Source organism: Saccostrea echinata, unplaced genomic scaffold, assembly GCF_033153115.1.
Source record: "Saccostrea echinata isolate AGI-Se365-2 ecotype Australia unplaced genomic scaffold, CSIRO_AGI_Sech_v1 ptg000030l, whole genome shotgun sequence".
Taxonomy (NCBI): domain Eukaryota; kingdom Metazoa; phylum Mollusca; class Bivalvia; order Ostreida; family Ostreidae; genus Saccostrea; species Saccostrea echinata.
The window spans coordinates 1,075,875-1,096,948 of NW_026889779.1; the positions used below are offsets into that span (position 1 = coordinate 1,075,875).

At 33.9% G+C, this 21,074-nt stretch overlaps 1 protein-coding gene across 1 annotated transcript in view; it reads left to right on the plus strand.

Annotated features, from left to right (window-relative positions):
• Positions 1 to 21,074, plus strand: part of LOC133196093 (B-cell receptor CD22-like) — a 613,523-nt gene that overhangs the window by 37,469 nt on the left and 554,980 nt on the right. The window contains exons 2-5 of the mRNA XM_061332034.1: positions 3,401 to 3,727; positions 4,011 to 4,313; positions 10,577 to 10,846; positions 17,541 to 17,810. Of these exons, the coding sequence (XP_061188018.1) occupies positions 3,401 to 3,727; positions 4,011 to 4,313; positions 10,577 to 10,846; positions 17,541 to 17,810 (1,170 nt within the window). The remainder of the gene's footprint in view (positions 1 to 3,400; positions 3,728 to 4,010; positions 4,314 to 10,576; positions 10,847 to 17,540; positions 17,811 to 21,074) is intronic.

Consider the following 21,074-nt stretch of genomic DNA (forward strand, 5'->3'; position numbering starts at 1 on the left):
GAAGCATCCTCAGGTAGTGTAGATTCAAGTTTGTTCAAACCATGACCCCCGGGGGTAGGGCAGGGCCACAATGAAGGATCAAAGTTTTACATAGAAATATAAAGGAAAATATCTTCTTCTGAAGAACTGCAAACCATGATTAGTCATTTTGATATGGAAGCATCCTCAGGTAGAGTAGATTCAATTTTGTTCAAATGATGACCCCCAGGGGTAGGGTGGGGCCCAATGGGGGAAGGAAAGTTTTACATAAGAACATATAGAAAAAATATTTCTTCTCAAGAACAGAAAAGCTATGTTTAGTCACATTGATATGGAAGCATCCTCAGGTAGTGTAGATTCAAGTTTGTTCAAACCATGACCCCCGGGGGTAGGGCAGAGCCACAATGAAGGATCAAAGTTTTACATAGAAATATAAAGGAAAATATCTTCTTCTGAAGAACAGAAAAGCTATGTTAAGTCATATTGATAAGGAAGCATCCTCAGGTAGTGTGGATTCAATTTTGTTCAAATGATGACCCCCAGGGGTAGGATGGGGCCCAATGGGGGATGGAAAGTTTTACATAAGAACATATAGAAAAAATATTTCTTCTCAAGAACAGAAAAGCTATGTTTAGTCTTATTGATATGGAAGCATCCTCAGGTAGTGTAGATTCAAGTTTGTTCAAATGATGACCCCTGGGATAGGGAGGAGCCACAATGAGGGATCAAATTTTTACAAAGGAATACATGGGAATTTTTTTAAAAAAATCTTCTCAAGTACAACAAAGCCATTTGTTATATTGACATGGAAGCATCATCAGGTAGTTTAAAATTCAAGCCCCCCCCCCTTCTTTTCAATACTGAACTGATTGTGCTTTTGCCTAGCCAATGTGCTCAGGTGAGCGATGTGGCCCATGGGCCTCTTGTATTTTTTCTGTTGTTAATTTGTTTTTTTTTTCTCGTTTGTTTTATCATATTATTTAAATGAGAGATAATCTTTGATATCACTCTCAGATCTTTATTCCCTGAAGCTTACCAACAAAAGACATATTGTTTTACAGGTCTGAAGCTCAAACTACTACAGATGACTTTGAAATATATTTAAAATTACATATTTAGTCTGACCAAACACGTTCTATATATAGATAAATTTGAACGAAACATAGATAGGTTGAGGATTTCTAATTTGTTGTTTTAAAAAGTAATAAAATGGAAAATGGAAAATTTATTTAACAAACTTGGACCCATACAGTGAATTGTGCATTATGATAGTGTAAAATCATACGAGAACGGTTAGTTAACAATGTATGATGGATACAGTTAGTTGTTCAGTCTACATGTGACTTTAAATAAATATATACAAACAGATATCATTTATGATATCTATTTTGCAGCAATTAAATACTATACTTGTATAAACCTAATGCTGCAAAAAACATGTGACAAGCATTTTTACTTAAAAGTTTTCTATTCTGATAAATGTTCTCTTGGCTTAATGAAACAGCAAATACAGAAATCTTCATTTGACATTATCCATAGTAATCCATGTAATACTATATACACTGTAGGTCAATGTTGTTTACTGAGCAGTATAAAAAAGATCTTTAAAATATTTAAAAAATATTATTACAGCAAATATTCTAAAATTAGGAAGTGTATGTCATCTTCTCATGAAATACAATATCCTTGAGGAGATTTTCTTTTCTTTCGTGAAATTCAACATATACTAGTACTAGTATTTTTCAAAATATGCCAATCCTTTTATTTATTGTGTGGACTGGATAGGGGTGTTAACAATTCATCAATACATAAAATAACTATCAATATTCTCTTCGATACTTCCCCCAGAAGTGTACAATTCACAAGTTTGATCTAAAATTACAGAATTTGAATAAGTTTGGCAAATTACACTAAAAGTTTTCTTCCTTCCAGGAATTAAAAAAAAAAAAAGATTTTTACCTTGCCTTTATGTTAGAAAGTATTCAAGGCTATTTGAATCGGATTTTTTGAAAAAGAAATGCTGAAATGTTGAAATCTACATTTTTTCTATTAAAATAAGAAAATAATTTAATAAGAAACATGTAGAAAAAAAATCTTCGAAAGCCATGATTAGTCAAAGAAATATGAAAGCATCCTCAGTTGGTGTAGATTCAAGTGTGAATGAATCAACCCCCCTTTTCGGGGGTGTGTGTGTGTGATCACTTATATGTTTAACTTTTTCAGTACTAAACTGATTTCTGCTTTTTTTCTAGCCAATGTACCAAGGTGAACGAAGTGGCCCATGGGCCTCTTGTTTTTTTATGCTCCCATGATCAAAGTTGAACATATTGAGAAAAAGTCAAAGTGATCAGACACAAGTTCTGAAACTTAGTCTTTTCCATTTACAACATTTTGTAAGATAATAGTAGAATTAAAAAAGAACGTGAAATCTTTTTAAATGACCATAATGTAAGTTTTCATTGTAAAAATTGAGCCTTTTTTAATTAAAAAAAAATTAGACCACATTCATTGAGAAAAGTCTGAATAATTTTAATAAGTTGGGCATTTTGTACAGTAGTTAAAGAATCATCCCCCATAGCATCAATTACATTTATAATCATGATAATGTACAGATTATTTAATGATAATAGCTTATTCATGAAAGAATTCCTTGCTTTTGCATAATTTTGAAAGCAAAAACAATTGGGTTTTATCTCCTAATAGCTTTCATGGACAAATTTGAACTGGCTTAAAAATTAATTTAAGTTACAAAGAAATGTCAGAGTTTATAATACGTAGTGTCACAAACATGTTTGAATTATTTTCAAAGCCCTTTTTCTAAATGAAAAATATTTTTAAGGTTTTACAATACTGTTGTGCTGACAAATCTTAAAAGTTTAATATAAGTCGCTTTCCTTGTTTTAATACTAAGGGTATTCCACCTTCTATCGGCAACAGGAATAAATGATTAGCTAAAGAATTCTTATCTCCAATTTGGCAAAAGAATATAGTCTAATGATTTCTTAGTAATGCATCTTGAAATTTAGCATGTTATACTACCTGTATATTTGGTATGGAAGTAGGTACAACTTACATCATTGTGCATTTTATACATTATTATTAGTTTGGCTCTATTCTTCAGTGTTTCAAAGTTCCCAACCTTTACCAAATATAATGAATTTCTCGAATCAAAAATTGTTAGCCAAGTAACTACATGTACATAATTGAGTTCAGATGACCTACTGATTTTATATACTGCTTGAAAGTTAAGGAACTATTTCGTTTTACTGAACTACTTTCTTCCCCTACCGATTCTAAAAAATAATTAGAGGTATATATGTACCCAATTATTTCTCGTACTATTTAAAACTTTGTATCCATGTCTACAAGGTCTAAGTTAAGAGAATTCATGTACAGTGTATGTATCATTTTTATTTTCAAGGTCAACAGTTGCCAGCTTATGTAATTGAGAATAGTCCAGGATGTATCAACACCTCTGTTACTTCTTGGAATATATCGGATAATTTTCCCCTTATATATCTTAAGAAGGAAAATAAGAATATCTGTACGTTGGGTGGCATACCTGGTAAGGACCCATACATTGACATCATTATAGAATACAGAGACAGAATCTCCTGTGGAATAGATGTTAACCAGAAACAAACCTTTTTCTGCTTCACAAACGCAGTCAACATTTTAGATGCTGGAGTATACTCTGCTGAACTGACGACAGGCTTAATTGTATATAACAACACTCTTTATGTCATGAGTAAGTTACTACCGTCACAAAGTCTATGAACTGTTTTGAACTGAATTTACACTACAAAATAACTTCCAAACGAAATAATCAGTCAAGGCAGTTAACAAAGAGATTAAACAAATTAAGAATAGGTAGTTGTAGAGGATAAAAAGGAATGTCAAATTCATAACATATAGCTTTAGGTTATTAAAAGCATTACATAAGGAAACGTAGAAAATGAAGACTACATATATCTATACGACACTGTATTGCTACGTAACATGGTGTTCAGACATTGATTTCATATTTTCAGGGCCTCCAACAAAGCCCATAATAAGTCTACAGGGAGATCTGATTAACCAGAAGGCTCAAAATCTGACTTGTTATGCTGCATCTACATCTCTACCAGTGACGGGTCTACTAATGACTTATTCATGGACAGATAATGGTGCTGCTATCACAGACTCTAGGTTTACCTTTTCTGGACAAGGGAATAAAGTACTGATGATAAATAGGGTCAGAAAAGAAGACCAAGGGAAGAAAATCCAGTGTATAGCAACAGAGGACAAAGGAACATCTTCTGTTCTGAGTGATCTAACAATTCTTGATGTACTCTGTAAGTTATCTTTGAATGTAATTTTTAATCTGTATCCAAGTTGTTCCTTTCACACACATCAATTTGAAGCCATTATATGCTTAATTGATATATGAGACAATTTAACAAGCAATGTGAACTTATTTAGAATTTGCTGTAGAACTGTAGCTCTCCGGTTGAGATCCAAGCGTTGCAAAAACTTCTATTTACGGCGACGATGTTGGGTCGCTCGCTTCGGGCATTATATCTGACATTATATACATTTCCCTTTCTTAAGCATGGGATCTCTTAATTAAATATAATTTTTACTTTCATTGTTGATACTTTATTTACCTTACCAATGGTTTAAAATAGCACTAAATGGCTTTTAAATGTAAGCTTAAAAGTCGCATTCCGACGTTGACGTTCATCTTTAATTTGGGTCGTCCCAATAAAAAAAAAGAAATTATATAGATAAAACTTGGGTTGTTATTTTAGAATGACATCAACTTAAACGTTGGATTGTTTTTTTTTTATTTACTTTTTTTTTTAGCTTAAATATAACATTTTATCTTTAAAATTATGTCTAGTATTTTTTTCCGTTCGAATTTTGTGATATTTGGTCAAGATAACATTTTATTACATTTCGTGGAGGAATACAGCTACAGTTACCGAGAATACATACACTGTAAAAAATGTGTTTATAATTCAAACACTTTTCTAAACACTTTCTTGTCACCTCCTTTTTTATATGTTTAATTTCTAAACATGTAAAATTCCTAAACATGTCTTAGAAAGTGTTAAGAATTTAAACACTTATGTGCTTAGAAATTAAACATATCTAAACACATAAACACAAGAGTTTAAATTCTAAACACATAACAGCAGATGTGTTTAAAATCTAAACACATCATAAGTTTGATTTGTACCTGCAGAAAAACAAAACACTCTCGTAAATTTAGGCACACAAAGTATATGATTCTTAAATGCGCATAATTGTCAAAATTTTCAAAATATGTAACCAATATTAATTATTTTCCAAAAAGCCACTGAACGTTAGGATATGTATTTAATTATACAATGTAATGGTCACTGTGCGATGCACATGTACTTAATTTACACAAATAATGTAGGAGATAGAACTGAATAGATTTGATTAGTCTCAACAATTCAATCAGAATGACACATAATTTATAACGTACACATAGATAACAAACTTTTAATCTTCAAAATTATTAAGAAAATAATATTAAGCTGACAATTTAATATCAAAACTTCATTGAACATTTCTAAAAGGCTTTATTAAAGAATTGTTAAACTAAAAATACAAAATGTATATTTATATATATATTTATTATAATCATTATATTTTGAATCGGCTGCAGAGTTTTCCTCATGTCAATCACAAAATATCAAATTTTATGAACTTTCAGCAAGTCCCAAAACACCACATATTATAATCTATATCCCATCAATAACTGCCAGAAAGTAACCCATTCCGAATGCACGAGGATAATTGTAAACACTTTTGAATTAACACAGTAGTCTTCAACAAATGAAGTTTCAAAGTGTTGATTATGGAACAACAACATTGCACTTGAAGATGACACCAGGTACTCTGATACGTGTATTTTGAGTTCGATCTGGACTACGTACAGTGCCTGTAGGAAAGAAAGCCAGGTTTTAGAAAAAGTACACTATCACGGATATTTTACATTACTTAGAAAAACAAAATTGTTCAAATTTTAGTGAAACTACACAGATATAAATATAGATGTTTTTAATGACATTTAATATTATTTCTTCTCCTGCAAGTCTATGAACGAATTCAAGATATCCCAAGTCAACTTCATTTACGTTGCTCATCGTGGTTAATTAATGCAAAGAAGAAGAAAACAAACCTTCAATGTATTGCAGCAACAAGATGCCCTTTCACGTATTTCACTATTTCGTCATGGTTATCCCTTGAATTGGGTTGTCATAACTCTCATTGATACATCACCTTAGCTTGCTGCGTTTTCTTCGTTTACAAAGCCGCTCAAATTAACGTTCAAATATATGTGTGTCATTTCCGGGAAGATAACTCTGCACTTTACAGTAAAACGTGTTTAATTTCTAGACGTGTTTAGATATAAAACATGTTAAGACATAAGTGTTTAGTTGTTTAACACAATACTATACACGTTTAGATCTAAACATGTAATAGAAGTGTTTATTTCCTAAACACAATTTTTACAGTGTAGAGTAAGACTTTTACCTTTTGTGTAAGGGTGTACAGGAGTAAAGGTAAAGGCCGATTTAAACTGGAGGCAATAATTATATCCCGGTTCCTCCCTTTTTTATACGCCCGTCTTTAGACGGGACGTATTATGTTATGGCGTTCATGTCCGTCCGTCTGTCCGTCTGTCTGTCTGTCTGTTAGCTTTTCTCGTGTCCGGCTCATAACTTTAATACTATTAGGCTTAGGATTATCAAACTTTGTCAGCTGATACTTCTTGGGTAGAAGGTGTGTCGCGCACTAAAAGTAGGTCGTTCTGACCTTTAATTAAGATGCTATGGCCAAATATGGAAAAATCCTGTCCGGCTGATAACTAGAAAACTATCAGACTTAGAATCATCAAACTTGGCCAATTTATGCATCTTAGGTAGAAGGTGTGTCGCGACCTATTTCAAGGTCACTGTGACCTTTAATTTAAGTGAAATTTTTAAAAAAAACTATCTTTTTACTATTAAATTATACAATCCCAAAAAATGTAAAAGTGTTGCAGTATCCTTATCAAAAAATGTTAAAATCAAGAAAATACTTATTTTTTTCATTATATACTTTACAGCAATCTATAAGAAATATAATGTTACAAGAGAAATTCCACCTCTCCCATGGGTGTAATTATCAAGCACTGGTCAAGGAGAATTTTGATAACAGAAAATTGCATGTCAAATTAGAGAGAAATTAATGAGTTTAGTGTGAGGAGCTAACTGGTAGAGCATCTCTGATCAAGCAGGTGTTATCTATGTCTCTTGGGAATTGGGCAGAGGAATCAGCCATGTTGGATTAAATAGTTTTTGTGGGCTAGCCTAACTTTTAAAATGAATTTGGTGAAAAGTAATTATAATTTGATATTGTATAATAAACTAGTTTGATATTGTTTAATAAACTAATTAATTAAAACTAATTATACTGGGGGGGGGGGGTGGTATTGGAATTAGCATGCCCGTTGTCCATATGAATTGCAGCTTAAAACCAGTCTGACATTGAATCTAAAGAAAAAAAAAGAAGAAAGTATTTAAAAAAAAATTAATTATGGTAGATAGTCCCTACAAATCTAAGAGTCTAGCAGAAACCTTATTAAAAATGTTGCATCAAGATTACAATTTTTTTTTCTTTTTATAAATCTTTGTAACAAAGTGAAAAAAAAAATCTTTGTATTCAAATTTAATTTCAGAATGACATAAATATTCATTTTAAATGCACTACAAAGCAGATAGCGCAGATCCATTCATCCCTTGGGAGTAATGAGTGGACATGCATCCAGTTAAAGAATAATTAATGAGTTCAGTGTAGGAAGGCTAGCTGTCTCAATCATTTCTGTTAGAGGATCTCTGATCAAGCTCTTATCTGTATCCTTTGGGAATTAGACAGAAGAACTGCTGGTCAGTTTATAGCATATGTCATTTGATTGCCAGTCTTTTATTTTAAAATTAATTTGGTATAGATTAAGTTAAGACTAAATTGATATTGTTTAATTGATATTTTTATTTTATTTTTTGAAAATATTGACGAACAAATTTCAGAGCATCATGTCTCACAAATATGAAAGATTGTGTGTGTGTCACTGTCACTGTGTGTGTGTGTGTGTGTGGGGGGGGGGGGGTGTTGCAGATGGGTATTTGTCAAGCTCTAACACAACCAGTTGAGGATCGATAATGTTATATTATTTTGTTATAATTCATGCCTACACCATAGGAAATGTATAAACAAATATTATAAGGAATGGAAAAATATTGGAAATCCTTGTATCAAGGTTGACTTGATTTTCTTGCACTCTGAACTGTTTGTGATAATTGAACAATATTTGACGGGCGTATCATGCTGTGGCGGGGCACTTTATTTCAACTAAAAATGACATTTCTATTGCGTACTTTTCACCGATGTTTTAAAGGTTTGTTTTTATGAATTTTATTGAAAAATCTTGAAATAATCATGGTCTATTTTTGAGAACCTGTAGTATTTGAAAACGTAAGAAAATTTGACATTCAGGTATGTTTCTAATGAGGTATTGCAGTATATTTTTAGGTCACCTGACTCACTTAGGTGACCTATTGCTATCTGTTTTCGACTCTCGGTGTGCGGATGTGCGTCGTGTGTAAACTTTTCACATTTTTGACTTCTTCTCAAGAACCACTAGGCCAATTTCCACCAAACTTGCCACAAAGTATCCTTGGGTAAAGGGGATTTAAGTTTGTTCAAATGAAGGGCCACACCCTCTTCCAAGGGAGATAATGAAGAATTAGTGAAAAATTAATGGTATCTTTTAAAACTCTTCTTCTGAAGAACCACTGGACCAGGTAAAATGAAACTTATATGGAAACATCCACAGGTAGTGTAGACTCACATTTGTTAAAATCATAACCCCCAGGGGTAGGGTGGGGCCACAATGGATGATAAAAGTTTTACATAGAAGTACATAGAAAAAAATCTTTATAAGTTTTCTTCTCCAGAACCACTGGGCCAAGAAAGATGAAACTTATGTGGAAACATTCTCAGGTAGTTTAGATTCAAGTTTGTTTAAATCTTGACCCCAAGGGGTAGGGTGGGGCCACAATGGATGATCAAAGTTTTACATTGGAATTCATTGGAAAAATCTTCTTCTCCAGAACCACTGGGCCAAAAAAGATGAAACTTATGTTTCATCAGGTAGTGTAGGTTCAAATTTGTTAAAAGCATGATCCCCAGGGGTAGGATGGGGCCACAATGGACAATAAACTTTTACATTGGACTATGTAGGAAAAATCTCAAGAATAGCAAAGCCATGATTGGTTATATTTACATGGAAACATCCTCAGGTAGTATAGATTCAAGTTTGTTCAAATCATGACTCTAGGGATAAGGTGGGGCAACAATGGATGATCAAAGATTTAAAAAAACTTCTTCTTATCATTGTATTTTATACTCAATGTATCCTCTATGGATTGTTGTTTTATACTCAGGTGACTGTTAGGCCCTTGGGCCTGTTGTTTCAGCGAAGAGTCGCTCGGAAGACCACTTGTTGCCTTAGCAACAAGTACGCATCTAGTTTTTTATCCCCATAGTATGGGCCATATCTCAGCTGTGCGTAGTTCAATTTGAAAGATTTTTTCAGGGAAAATGCATCATGAGAATATCTCCAGGTGTGTCACTCACTTTTTCGAAATTCTCTTTAGCTTCCGTTCGGGTTTTTGTGGGAAATTTGTATTTTATAATGGCTAAAGATATGAAAGTGAAACTCACGGACGTTACAAAAAAAAGCAAAATATCTTGACTTGACGAGATAGTTATCTTAACTTGACACGATTTGTGATGTTGACAAAATTTATCTGGATGGCATAAGTATGTCATAATGGTCGATACAATGACCTTGTCAGCAAATCAATCTATCATTAAGTCAAATGCTGACTGACGTTTTTCATACTTATTGTTAGGCCATTACGAAGTTTTCCGTTTATCTGATCATGAAAGGGAACACACGGCGGGTGTGACCTGTCGACAGGTAATGTTTACTCCTCCATGACACCTTATCCGACCTCTGATTAATTAAGAGGTCCTTGTTTGCTCTACTGCCTCTTTGTACAGTTTCAATGAACTATTGAGCTTGATTACGTTCATTATTTCTATATTACATTTATTCATCATGATATCAAAATTCCATCCAAAAAAATTTTGTTCTTACACGAAATTTAACTTCTTTGTTCGTACATGTATGGACTATTTAACAGTTTATAAAAATGAGAGAATTGTATATTATCCTGAAATGTATTCCTTTTGTTGAGCAATAATTCAACTAGGATATTGATAACTATTTTTTTTTAAAAAGATTTCCTTCAAAAGTTATCAGGGTTTCAATTTTTCTGTATTATTTAATGAATTTTAATGATAAACTAAAAAAAAAAATAAACATTTAACTATTGATTTAGAGAACCTTACGGGCAGACAACCTTTGAAGGCATACATTTTTTAGAATGTATAAATATCAGTTATTGAATTGGTTTGAATAGATTTTCAATTTTAATTACATGTAATAATTATGATTTATAAAATTTTAATACAGATAAGCCAGAAGTGAGCACCCCTATCTCAAGTCCATACAATGTTCTCGAGGGTCAGACAGCTACAATGACATGTAGTGTGACTGCTGCCAACCCTCATACAGACATCAGATGGAGCTGGATCAAGAAAGACAGTCCCAGTTATGTCCTCGATACAGGTCTCAACTACACAATCTCCAACATACAGAGAAATCAGTCAGGGATTTATAACTGTAGAGCTACCAACTCCATAGGAATGTCTACACCAGCTTCAATACATGTGGATGTACAGTGTAAGTACCATACCTAGGTCAATTTTGAAATGTAATGTAATAAGTTATATTTACTTCGGAATTTCTTTATTACAGTTACCAATACCGTTACTTTTATGCTGTTAATGACATTACTGTTAATGTTAGCATCAGTAGTTTAAATTTCGCCGCTTTCAAACGCTTAAATGATTCGTAAGAGTTATCTCCCTGTGATTGCAAACCTTACCTTAAAATCCCCTGTTACGTTGCTTTTCTATTATAACCGGAAGTTGTCGTTTTTTTTTTTCCGGTGAGATCAACACATATCGAAATTGTGAAGGAGATACAATTATATGATGCAAGTTTTATTTCAAAAAAGAAAAATTATTTTTTTCGATTTATTTGATCACTTCCTGTGACAACCGGAAGTGACAGCTAACGCTCTTTACCAAAGTGGTTTCGCCTACCCCTTAAGTTCTATTTCTCATATAAGTTTGGTGTCTTAATCTCTTACCGTTTTTGAGATCTCACTCGAACAAGTTCTACCGTTCACGGTAGCTCAGTTGGTAGAGCGCTTGCTCCGTGATTGGGAGGTCGTGAGTTCGAATCTCGGCCGCGACTGACCTAAGTCGATAAAAAATGGGTAGCAACTGTTCCTTCGCCATGCGCTCGGCACTTTGAAGTGAAAGTTGCGGGTCCTTCGGATGAGACCTTAAAAACCGAGGTCCCGTGTCACGGCAGGTGTTGGCACGATGAAGATCCCTCACTGTTCAATGGCCCTGAGTGCCGAGTAAAGGTCAAAATTTGAAGCCCTTCACCTGTATATGGTGACGTCTCTATATGAGTGAAAAATCCTCGAATGGGACGTAAAACAACATACAATCAATCAATCAAACACGACAGAATTTGTGGTTTTTGCCGTAAAAAATCATTATTTCTGTATACTTCAAAGACTCACCGAAATATTTTCAATGAAGTTTCTTTGAGGTCTCTTCTATATTTCTGTGAAATGAATTAGATTTTGCGTAAATGATATTGAAATACACTTTAAACCTAACAAGTTAGTTTACAGACTTCATAAAGGATGCATAATTGTGGTTGAATTAAGTTTGGACATTAAGCCACCATTAAGCTGCAGCTTAAAGGTGGCTTAATGGTAGCTTAATGAAATTTGGACATTGAGCACCTAGAGGCTGCAGCCAAATGGTGGTTAAAGGAATTAACTTCTATAAACCACTACTAAACCACCTTAAAGCCACCATTTAGCGTTTGCTTAAAGATGGTTTTTCGTCCTGTGGACCAAGTAAAGAATCTCTAATGCCAATTGTATTCTTTTATGACAACCCCACTTTCAAATTTGAAACAAAAAATGACAATCATGAATACTGCAGAAATTGATATTTTTAGCTCTTCAGAGCCAAAGGCTCAAAGAGCTAATGCTACATGTATGGCCATTTGTGCAGTGTGAGGAAACTTTTTAGAATATGGGCCATAACTCAAGAACCGCTTGGCCAATTATTGTCAAATTTGTCACAGGGTATCCTGGGCCCAAGGGCTTTCGTTTGTACTAAAACTAGGGTTGTGACCCTTAAACAAGGGGAGATAATTAAGAAAATAGAAACCAAAGCACTGGTTGCTAAAAAATCTTCTTCTCAAGAACCACTGGGCAGATTATCACCAAACTTATACAAAAGGATGAGGATATGTTGTAAATTAAAGATTGTTCAAGGCATCACCCTGGGGCAAAGGGCATGGTCTCAAGGTCACTTCAAAGTTGACCAAAAATTACATTTTATTAAAAACTTGAAATTTTGCTTACTATAAGGACTAGGATCAATAAATCTTGTCAGTTGGTGCAACTAAGGACCTCATATCACGTTGACTCAAAAGTAGGTCACGGTGACCTACTTTTTAAATTTTGCGGCCGTTCTTTTTCAAAATGATTTAGAGGCATATTTCGAACAATTTAAGGCCTATGATCATCAAACTTTTTAGTTGACATATCTTGGGTCCTCGGAGTAGGTCAACTAAAAAGAAGGTCACCTTGACCTACTTTTTGAATTTTATAGCTAATCTTTCTCAAAACAATTAAGGTCATTAATTCGAGTACTGAGAGGTTGAGAGTCATTAAATCTTGCAAGATGATGCATCTTGGGGCCATAAAACATATTTATTAAAAAGTGGGTCACAGTGACTTACTTTTTGAACTTTGCAAGCATTCGATTTCAAAGCATTTTAGAGGCATAATTTGGACATTTTAAGGCCTAAAATCATAAAACTTTGTAAGTTGATGCATCTTGGGTCTTCGAAAAACGTCAACTGAAAAGTAAGTCACCAAGACCTACTTTTTGAAATTTTATGGCTTTATTTAAATATTTAGAGTACTATTTGGTTTAGAATCATCAAAATTTGTCAGTTGATGTATCTTGGGTCCTCAGAGTAGGTTGACTGAAAAGTATGTCACCGTGACCTACTTTTCAATTTCTATAACTATAATTAAATAGTTCGGGTACTAATTGGGTTAAAATCATCAAACTTTGTCAGTTGATGCATCTTGGGTTTTCGAAGTAAGTCGACTGAAAAGTAGGTCACTGTGACTTACTTTTGAAAATTTATAGCTTTCATTTAATATTTCAGGTACTACAGTCCCTGAAACGTTCTACTTTCCCACTTGAATGGTGAGCGAACGCTGAACGAACGGTGAACGAACGCTGAACGAACGCAGAGCGAACGGTGAGTGAACGATGTGTGAACGCTGAACGCAACTTGGTGAACGATGTGTGAACGCTGAACGGTGAGCGAACGCAGAACGCGAACGGAGCGCAAACGCGAACGCAAAGTGAACGGTGAACGAACGGTGAACGCAAGATGAACGATATATTCGGAATGCCTCTGATCTTTTCCTTGCATTGAAACTATTTTATTGTTTTATTATGTCAAGTGCCAAAATAAATAAATAAATTAATCAATCAATAATAAATAAGTAAACCAATAAATGAATGAATAAATAAGTCAATAAAATAAATTCTCCAAAATTGTCCTGAGAAAGACGATGCATGCACATTAAGTTTTTAATCACACGATTTTTATCGCATTAAAACATTGCAATTGTTGCCAAACTCTGAAGTATGAGATATTTTTTTAGTTGGAAAATAAAAATGTTTATTCTTATTTGATAACAAATCAGAGAAAACTTCTGACTTATAGAATGAATTAAAGTGGTTGTAACATCCATTCATATATCTCCGTGTTAAGGCGATTTCGTGTAAAGTAATGAAAAAAAAATTAATTACATAGGTCAATGGACGTTTTGCATTTATACGCTCGTATTTTAAATTTTTAATACAATAATATATTCTGTGTCATTTCTATTTTACATGATGATTTATCAGGCCCGTAGGAAGCAAATTCGGTGGGGGGGGGGGGGGGGCACAGCCATACATTTTCAGTTGATAGTTGAGGGGGCACTACCAAAAATTTCCTGACAAGCAAAAAAAAAAAAAAAAAAGATCATCAGACTTTTTATTGCGGGGGCACAAGCATATAGTATCTATGTTTACTATAATAATCTATATATCGGCAAAATTATTGGGGAGGGGGGCACGCCCTCCCTCCCCCTCGGTTCCTACGGCCATGTTTTATCTGTAGATGGCCGTGATTATACTCGGACAAGGTAATACAAAGATACATATTCATATTATTTGTTATAAATTCAATTTTCAGAACTTGATATTCAAGTAATATGCTGTTATAGTTTTTATTAAACAGACAAATGAGAGAGAGAGAGAGAGAGAGAGTAAGAGAGAGAGAGAAATATTCCGTTTTAGCTAACCCCCCCCCCCCCCCCATTTCAGGCTTCACTACATGTTTGTACCTATATCAAACAAAAACTCTGAAATTTTTTTCTAAGTATATCAGACAGTGAAAGTAACTTCTTTTTTTTTTATCAACAAATCAAATCCATTTGTTTGACAGTCATACTCGTTTTTATTTTCCTGCTTCAAGTTCACACGAAGTCCACGTGCTTGTCCTGTCAATCAAAATCATTCGAGACTGTGCAGGTGTGAAAGTTTCGTCACATCGAAGACGAAGTGCGAGTATTTCCAACAAGTTATAACATTTATTTTTATCATTTCTAGATTTGATTCCAACATTTGAATGATAATTGAATAAAATACATAGGGCATTAACACTTGAATTTGAAACATACTCTGCCAATTCCATATACCACTGCCGACACGTGTACATTTTGAACTACTATTGTTTTGTGACTTTTTTAGATGCCTGTTTGTTTTGAGACTGAAATTTTTGTTCTAAAAAAGACCTTAACTTTTTTTAAAAAATGTTAATTAAAATATTCTGGAAATACAATACTGACTAAGTAACCGATTTAGGGGGAAAAGGGGGGGGGGGTATTAATCATATCGAATGACAAACATATAAAGTTACGGTGAAGAAAGATTTTTGTTCTCTCTATAACTATAGACTTTACATATTATAGTAGAGAAAATTCTGTAGTGCATTACATTTTAAATAAATATTTCCTTCAACCACACCATCAATTTAATCGCTCTAAAGATAATAAATTAATACGATATCCGCAGTACTATGTATAACTCTCAGAACTAGTTCTATCATATTTTCTGTAGTAATTGAAAAAAAAAGTGTTATAAATAAATATTTTCGTAATTTTGCTGCGTAATTATTTGACTTGGATAATCATATCTCCGTTAACTATTTGTCGTCTTTAACAAAACAACAAAATGTTGCAGTGCTTGAAGTATTTGCACATTGCCTTTAGTTAAATTTAATATTTCAGCATCGTTCTACATAGGTACAGAATGTGCTTATAACAACATTTATTTTTCAGAGTAATTTAATAAATAACCTAACAGCTAAGTTAGAATAATAAAAATATATATCGTAGATATTTTCCCCCATGAAATAATGATTCTTCAAACACGATATGTAAGTTATTAAATTAAAAAACCTGTAACTCCTAACCTACAAAAAGATAAGTCCTTTCACTTCGGAGTTCCGAATGACAATGAAAACTGAACGATAGGTGAACGCTGAACGCAAGGTGAACGCAAAGTGAACGGAACGAAGAGCGAACGCTGAATGCTTTGTGAACGGTGAACGCGAGCGCACGGTGAACGGTGAACGCAAAACTGTGAACGGAGAGCGAACGGTGAACGCATGGTGAACGAACGGTGAACGCACGCTGAACGAACGGTGAACGAACGGTGAGCGAACGGAAAAATGGGAAAGTAGAACGTTTCAGGGACTGTAATTGGCTTAAAATCATCAACTTTGTCAATTGATACATCTTGGATCCTTGGAGTACGACAACTGAAAAGTAGGTCACCTTGACCTACTTTGGAAATTTTATGGCTGTAATTAATATTTGCGGGTACTATTTGGCTTAGAATCATCAAAATTTGTCAGCTGATGTATCTTGGGTCCTTGGAGTAGGTCGATTGAAAAGTAGGTCACCGTGACCTACTTTTGAAAATTTATGGCTTTAATGAAATATTTCAGGTACTAATTGGCATAGAATCATCAAACTTTGTCAGTTGATGCATCTTGGGTTTTCGGAGTACAACAAATGAAAAGTAGGTCACTGTGACTTACTTTTGAAGATTTATGGCTTTAGTTATATATTTTTAGGTACTAATTGGCTTAGTATCATCAAACTTTGTCAGTTGATGCACCTTGGGTCCTCAGAGTACAACAGCTGAAAAGTAGGTCAGCATGACCTACTTTTGACTTTTTATGTCTTTATTTAATATTTTCGGGTACTATTTGGCTTAGAATCATCAATCTTTGTCAGTTGATCCATCTTGGTTCCTGAGAGTACGGCTATTGAAAAGTATGCTACCATGACCTACTTTTCAATTTATATGGCTATAATGAAATATTTTGGGTACTAATTATCTTAGAATCATCAAACTTTGTCAGTTGATGCATCTTGAGTCCTTGAAGTAAGTTGACTGAAATGTAGGTCACTGTGACTTACTCTTGAAATTTTATTGCTTTTTAAAAATATTTTTAGGTACTTATTGGCTTAGAGTCACCAAACTTTTTCAGTTGATGCATCTTGGTCAACAGAGTTAGTCGACTGAAATGGAGGTCACTGTGACCTATTTTTGAAATTTTATGGCTCTATTTAAATATATCAGGTACTAAATGGCTTAGAATCATCTAACTTTGTCAGTTGATGCATCTTGGGTCCTCAAAGTATGTCATCTGAAAATAGGTCACTGTGACGTACTTTTGAAATTTTATGGTTATATTTTTTAAAGATATTTTAGTAATTGATTGACTTAGAATCATCAAAGTTAATTGATGCATCTTGAGTCCTCAGAGAATGACGTGATAAGTAGGTCACCTTGACCTACTCTCAGGCACTAATTGGCTTAGAATCATCTTGTGTTCTCAGTGTTTCATCTAAAATGTAGGTCATGATGACCTACCTTTGGAATTTCAAGGCTTTATCTAAATATACAGGATACTTAGAGGCTTCAAAAAGAAGTGATAGGTTGTACACTTTATCAGAAGAGCGATTCAAGGCCCTTGGGCCTCTTGTTTAAATCTTCTTGGTTTTCTCAGAGAACCACAGTTGAGTAGTAATTTTCAGTGACTATGCGTGCCACTAAAGCTAAAGTGGTTAAGGAGAATGGCTATTAATACATGTATTTGCATTTGTTAATTTTGGTTTATAAAATTAATACAGATAAGCCTGAAGTGAGCACCCCTATCTCAAGTCCATTCAAGGTTGTTGAGGGTCAGACAGCTACAATGACATGTAGCGTGACTGCTGCCAACCCTCATACAGACATCAGATGGAGCTGGATCAAGAAAGACAGTCCCAGTTATGTCCTCGATACAGGTCTCAACTACACAATCTCCAACATACAGAGAAATCAGTCAGGGATTTATAACTGTAGAGCTACCAACTCCATAGGAATGTCTACACCAGCTTCAATACATGTGGATGTACAGTGTAAGTATTAATATCTGATTACTGAAAACTCTATTAGGTACTTTGATTGGGAAATTTGATCACTCGAGTTCATTTAAATGTGCGTCAAATACATGCGCAAAAGAATTTACAATACAATAATTCAATACACTGTACATTTACAATAAGCAACTGTAGAGCTTCTAACTCCATAGGAATGTAAGCACCAACTACAATACATGTGGATGTACAGTGTTAGCATTGATATCTGATAAATACTGAAAACTCTATAAGGTACTATGATTGGGAAACTCATGTACACTTGAGTTCATTTAAATGTGCGTCAAACACATGCGCAAAAGAATTTACAATGGAAAGATGTAACTAGAGCAAAGCTTGTTGCAAAGCAACGAGTAGGTCTTCCGTTGGAGCTGCGGACCAGAAGTACTGACCTTGGGTCAAGGTCATTACACTTTCTCAGGTGAAAAGGAATTTTCAAATGATTAACTTCCAATGTTTCACCAGTAGAAAAACAATAGACAAATTTACAGTTTCTCTCACAGTGACCCTGAACTTGTCTAAGTGACCTTGCATCACCACCATTACAGTTTCCAGTTTAGGTTAACCCCAATTTGTGGGTTTCTGACAATGATGAATTTTACACTTTTTGTAACAGTGACCTTGAACTTGCCTGAATGACCTTTGTCAGGGTCTTTACACACCCTCAGGTCATAAACAAGCTTCAAATGATTCTCAATTACAAAATTAAATTATACTCAGAGAAGAATTTTGAACTTTCTAGCCAATGTCCTTGCCAGAAGACCTTGGATCAAGGTCCTGACATGACACACACTTGGAATGTAAATAATCTCTGTATCAAGTAAGAGCTTCCAGTGATTTTCTATTAAAAAGTTAAAGCATGAAGTAGAAAGTATTTTTTCTGCCAGTGACCTTGAACTTACTGGAATAACCTTGGGTCAAGATCAGGACAAACCCTCGGTCTCTATTAATATCTGTTTTAAGAAAGAGCTTCTATTGATCGCCCCTTAAAAATTTATAGCCCAGAGGGGAACATTACAACTTTTTCTGCCAGTGACCTTAAATTTGCCAGGCGACCTTAATCTATAGTCATCTCAAACTGATCATAAGCAATCTTTGTACCAAGTATTAGCTTCCATGTTATAGCACAGATAGTAATTTTACACTTTTCTGTCAATGACCTTAACATATCAGAATGACCTTTTGTCAAGGTCAAGGCACACCACCGGATCATAATAATAATAATTATTATAATAATAACTAGAAACTCATTGTGAGCAATGAGAGGTCTTCCGTCCGATTTTGAAAATAAAAACGTAAATTCAGGCTGAAAAAGTGATGAAAGAAATTCAGACACTCTGGAGATTTAACCATGGTCGTTAGCGTAAAAATCCAATGCGCTAACCATTAACCATTCACTTTTTTGCATCACTTCCTGTCACGACCGGAAGTAACGGCGATGCAAGATTTTCTCACAATTCAAATAAACTGATGACTGACTATCAGTCCTGAAAGTTTTAGATTTCAGTCGTTTGCTGTTGCCGAGCAATATTGTGAGATCAAATTCTAATTTTGAGGACAGGTAAACACGCGACCAAAAGTGAATTCTATAAAAATCTCTGACGTTTCCATAGAATTTGCAGTATCTACAACATACATGAAAAAATTTCAAGTACTTTATCTTTAAGCAATATTTATGAGAAAGTTAAACATCGAAATTACGTAGTTTATCACCTAAAACGGACCCTTAAAAAAGAAACAAATTACCCCAAAAATCGCGAACAGAAGTGAATTTTCAAAAAATGAAAAATACGTATGGAGATATTCTCATGATGCATCGTCCCTGAAAAAAAATTTTTTAAATCCGTTCACTCACATCTGAGATATCGCCCTAACTATGAAAAAAAGAATAATTATAATAGTAACTAGAAACTCATTGCGAGCAATAAGAGAGGTCTTCCGTCCGATTCTGAAAAAAAAAATTCAAGCTGAAAAAGTGATAAAATAAATTTAGACACTCTGAAGGGATTTAACCCTGGTCGTCAGCGTGAAAATCCAACGTGCTAACCATTAACAATTATTTTATTTTATTTTATTTATTTTTTTTTTTTTTGGCATCAATTCCTGTCATGACCGTAAGTAATGGCGATACAAGATTTTCTCACGATTCAAATAAACTGATAACTGACTATCAGTCCTGAAACTTTTAGACTTTAGTCGTTTACTGTTGCCGACCAGAAGTGAATTTTATAAAAAATCTCTGACTTTTCTCTAGACATTTGCAGTATCTACAATATACATAAAATTATTTCAGGTACTTTATGTCTAGACTAGACATTTGCAGTCTGGATAACATATTCAAAATTCATTTCAAATACTTTAGCTACAAAAAAATGTGAATGGGAAAGAAAAATACTTAATAATTATTTTTTTCTTCTTATAATCGGAAGTTGTCGTTTTTGTTTCCGGTGGGACCAAAATCTTTGGAATCTGCGGAAAAGATGCAATAAATTGATGCATTTTTAATTAAATAAAAAAAAAAAAAATTGTAATTTTCAATTTCTTTGATCACTTCCTGTGACTACCGGAAGTGACGGCTGATGCTCTGAACCCAAATGGTTTTGCCTACATCTTATGGTCTGTTGCTCATATAAGTTTGGTGTCTTCATCTCTTACCGTTTCCGAGATCTTGCTCAGTTTTCGAGGACAGAAAAACACACGATCGGAAGTGAATTTTACAAAGATATTTGACGTTACCCTAGACATTTGCAGTCTGAATAACATATTTAGAATTCATTTCAAATACTTTATCTACAAAGGATATTAATGGAAAAGAAAAATACTCAAATTATGTAGTTTTTCTCCTATAACCGGAAGTTGACGTTTTTGTTTCCGATGGGACCAACATATTTTGAAACTACAAAAGAGATGCAATAATGTGATTAAGTATTGATATAAAAAAGGAAAGTCGATTTCTTTGATCACTTCCGTAAGCGACCGGAAGTGCCGACGACGAACGGAAAGGTGATTCTGTTCACCTATAAGTCATGTACTATCATCTCCAAGAAGTCTCCAGTTCATATCTTTAGCCATTTTTTTAAAAAAAAGGTGCGACAAAATTTTATTTTATTTATTTTAAAATCAGGATATTGTCCATAACTTGGCACCGGAAGCGAATTTTCAAAATTCCTCCAAGATGTATCAAGTTCCTATAGATGCGCATTATTCCTGAAAATTTCACTGAAAACCACTGAATAGTTGCCGAGA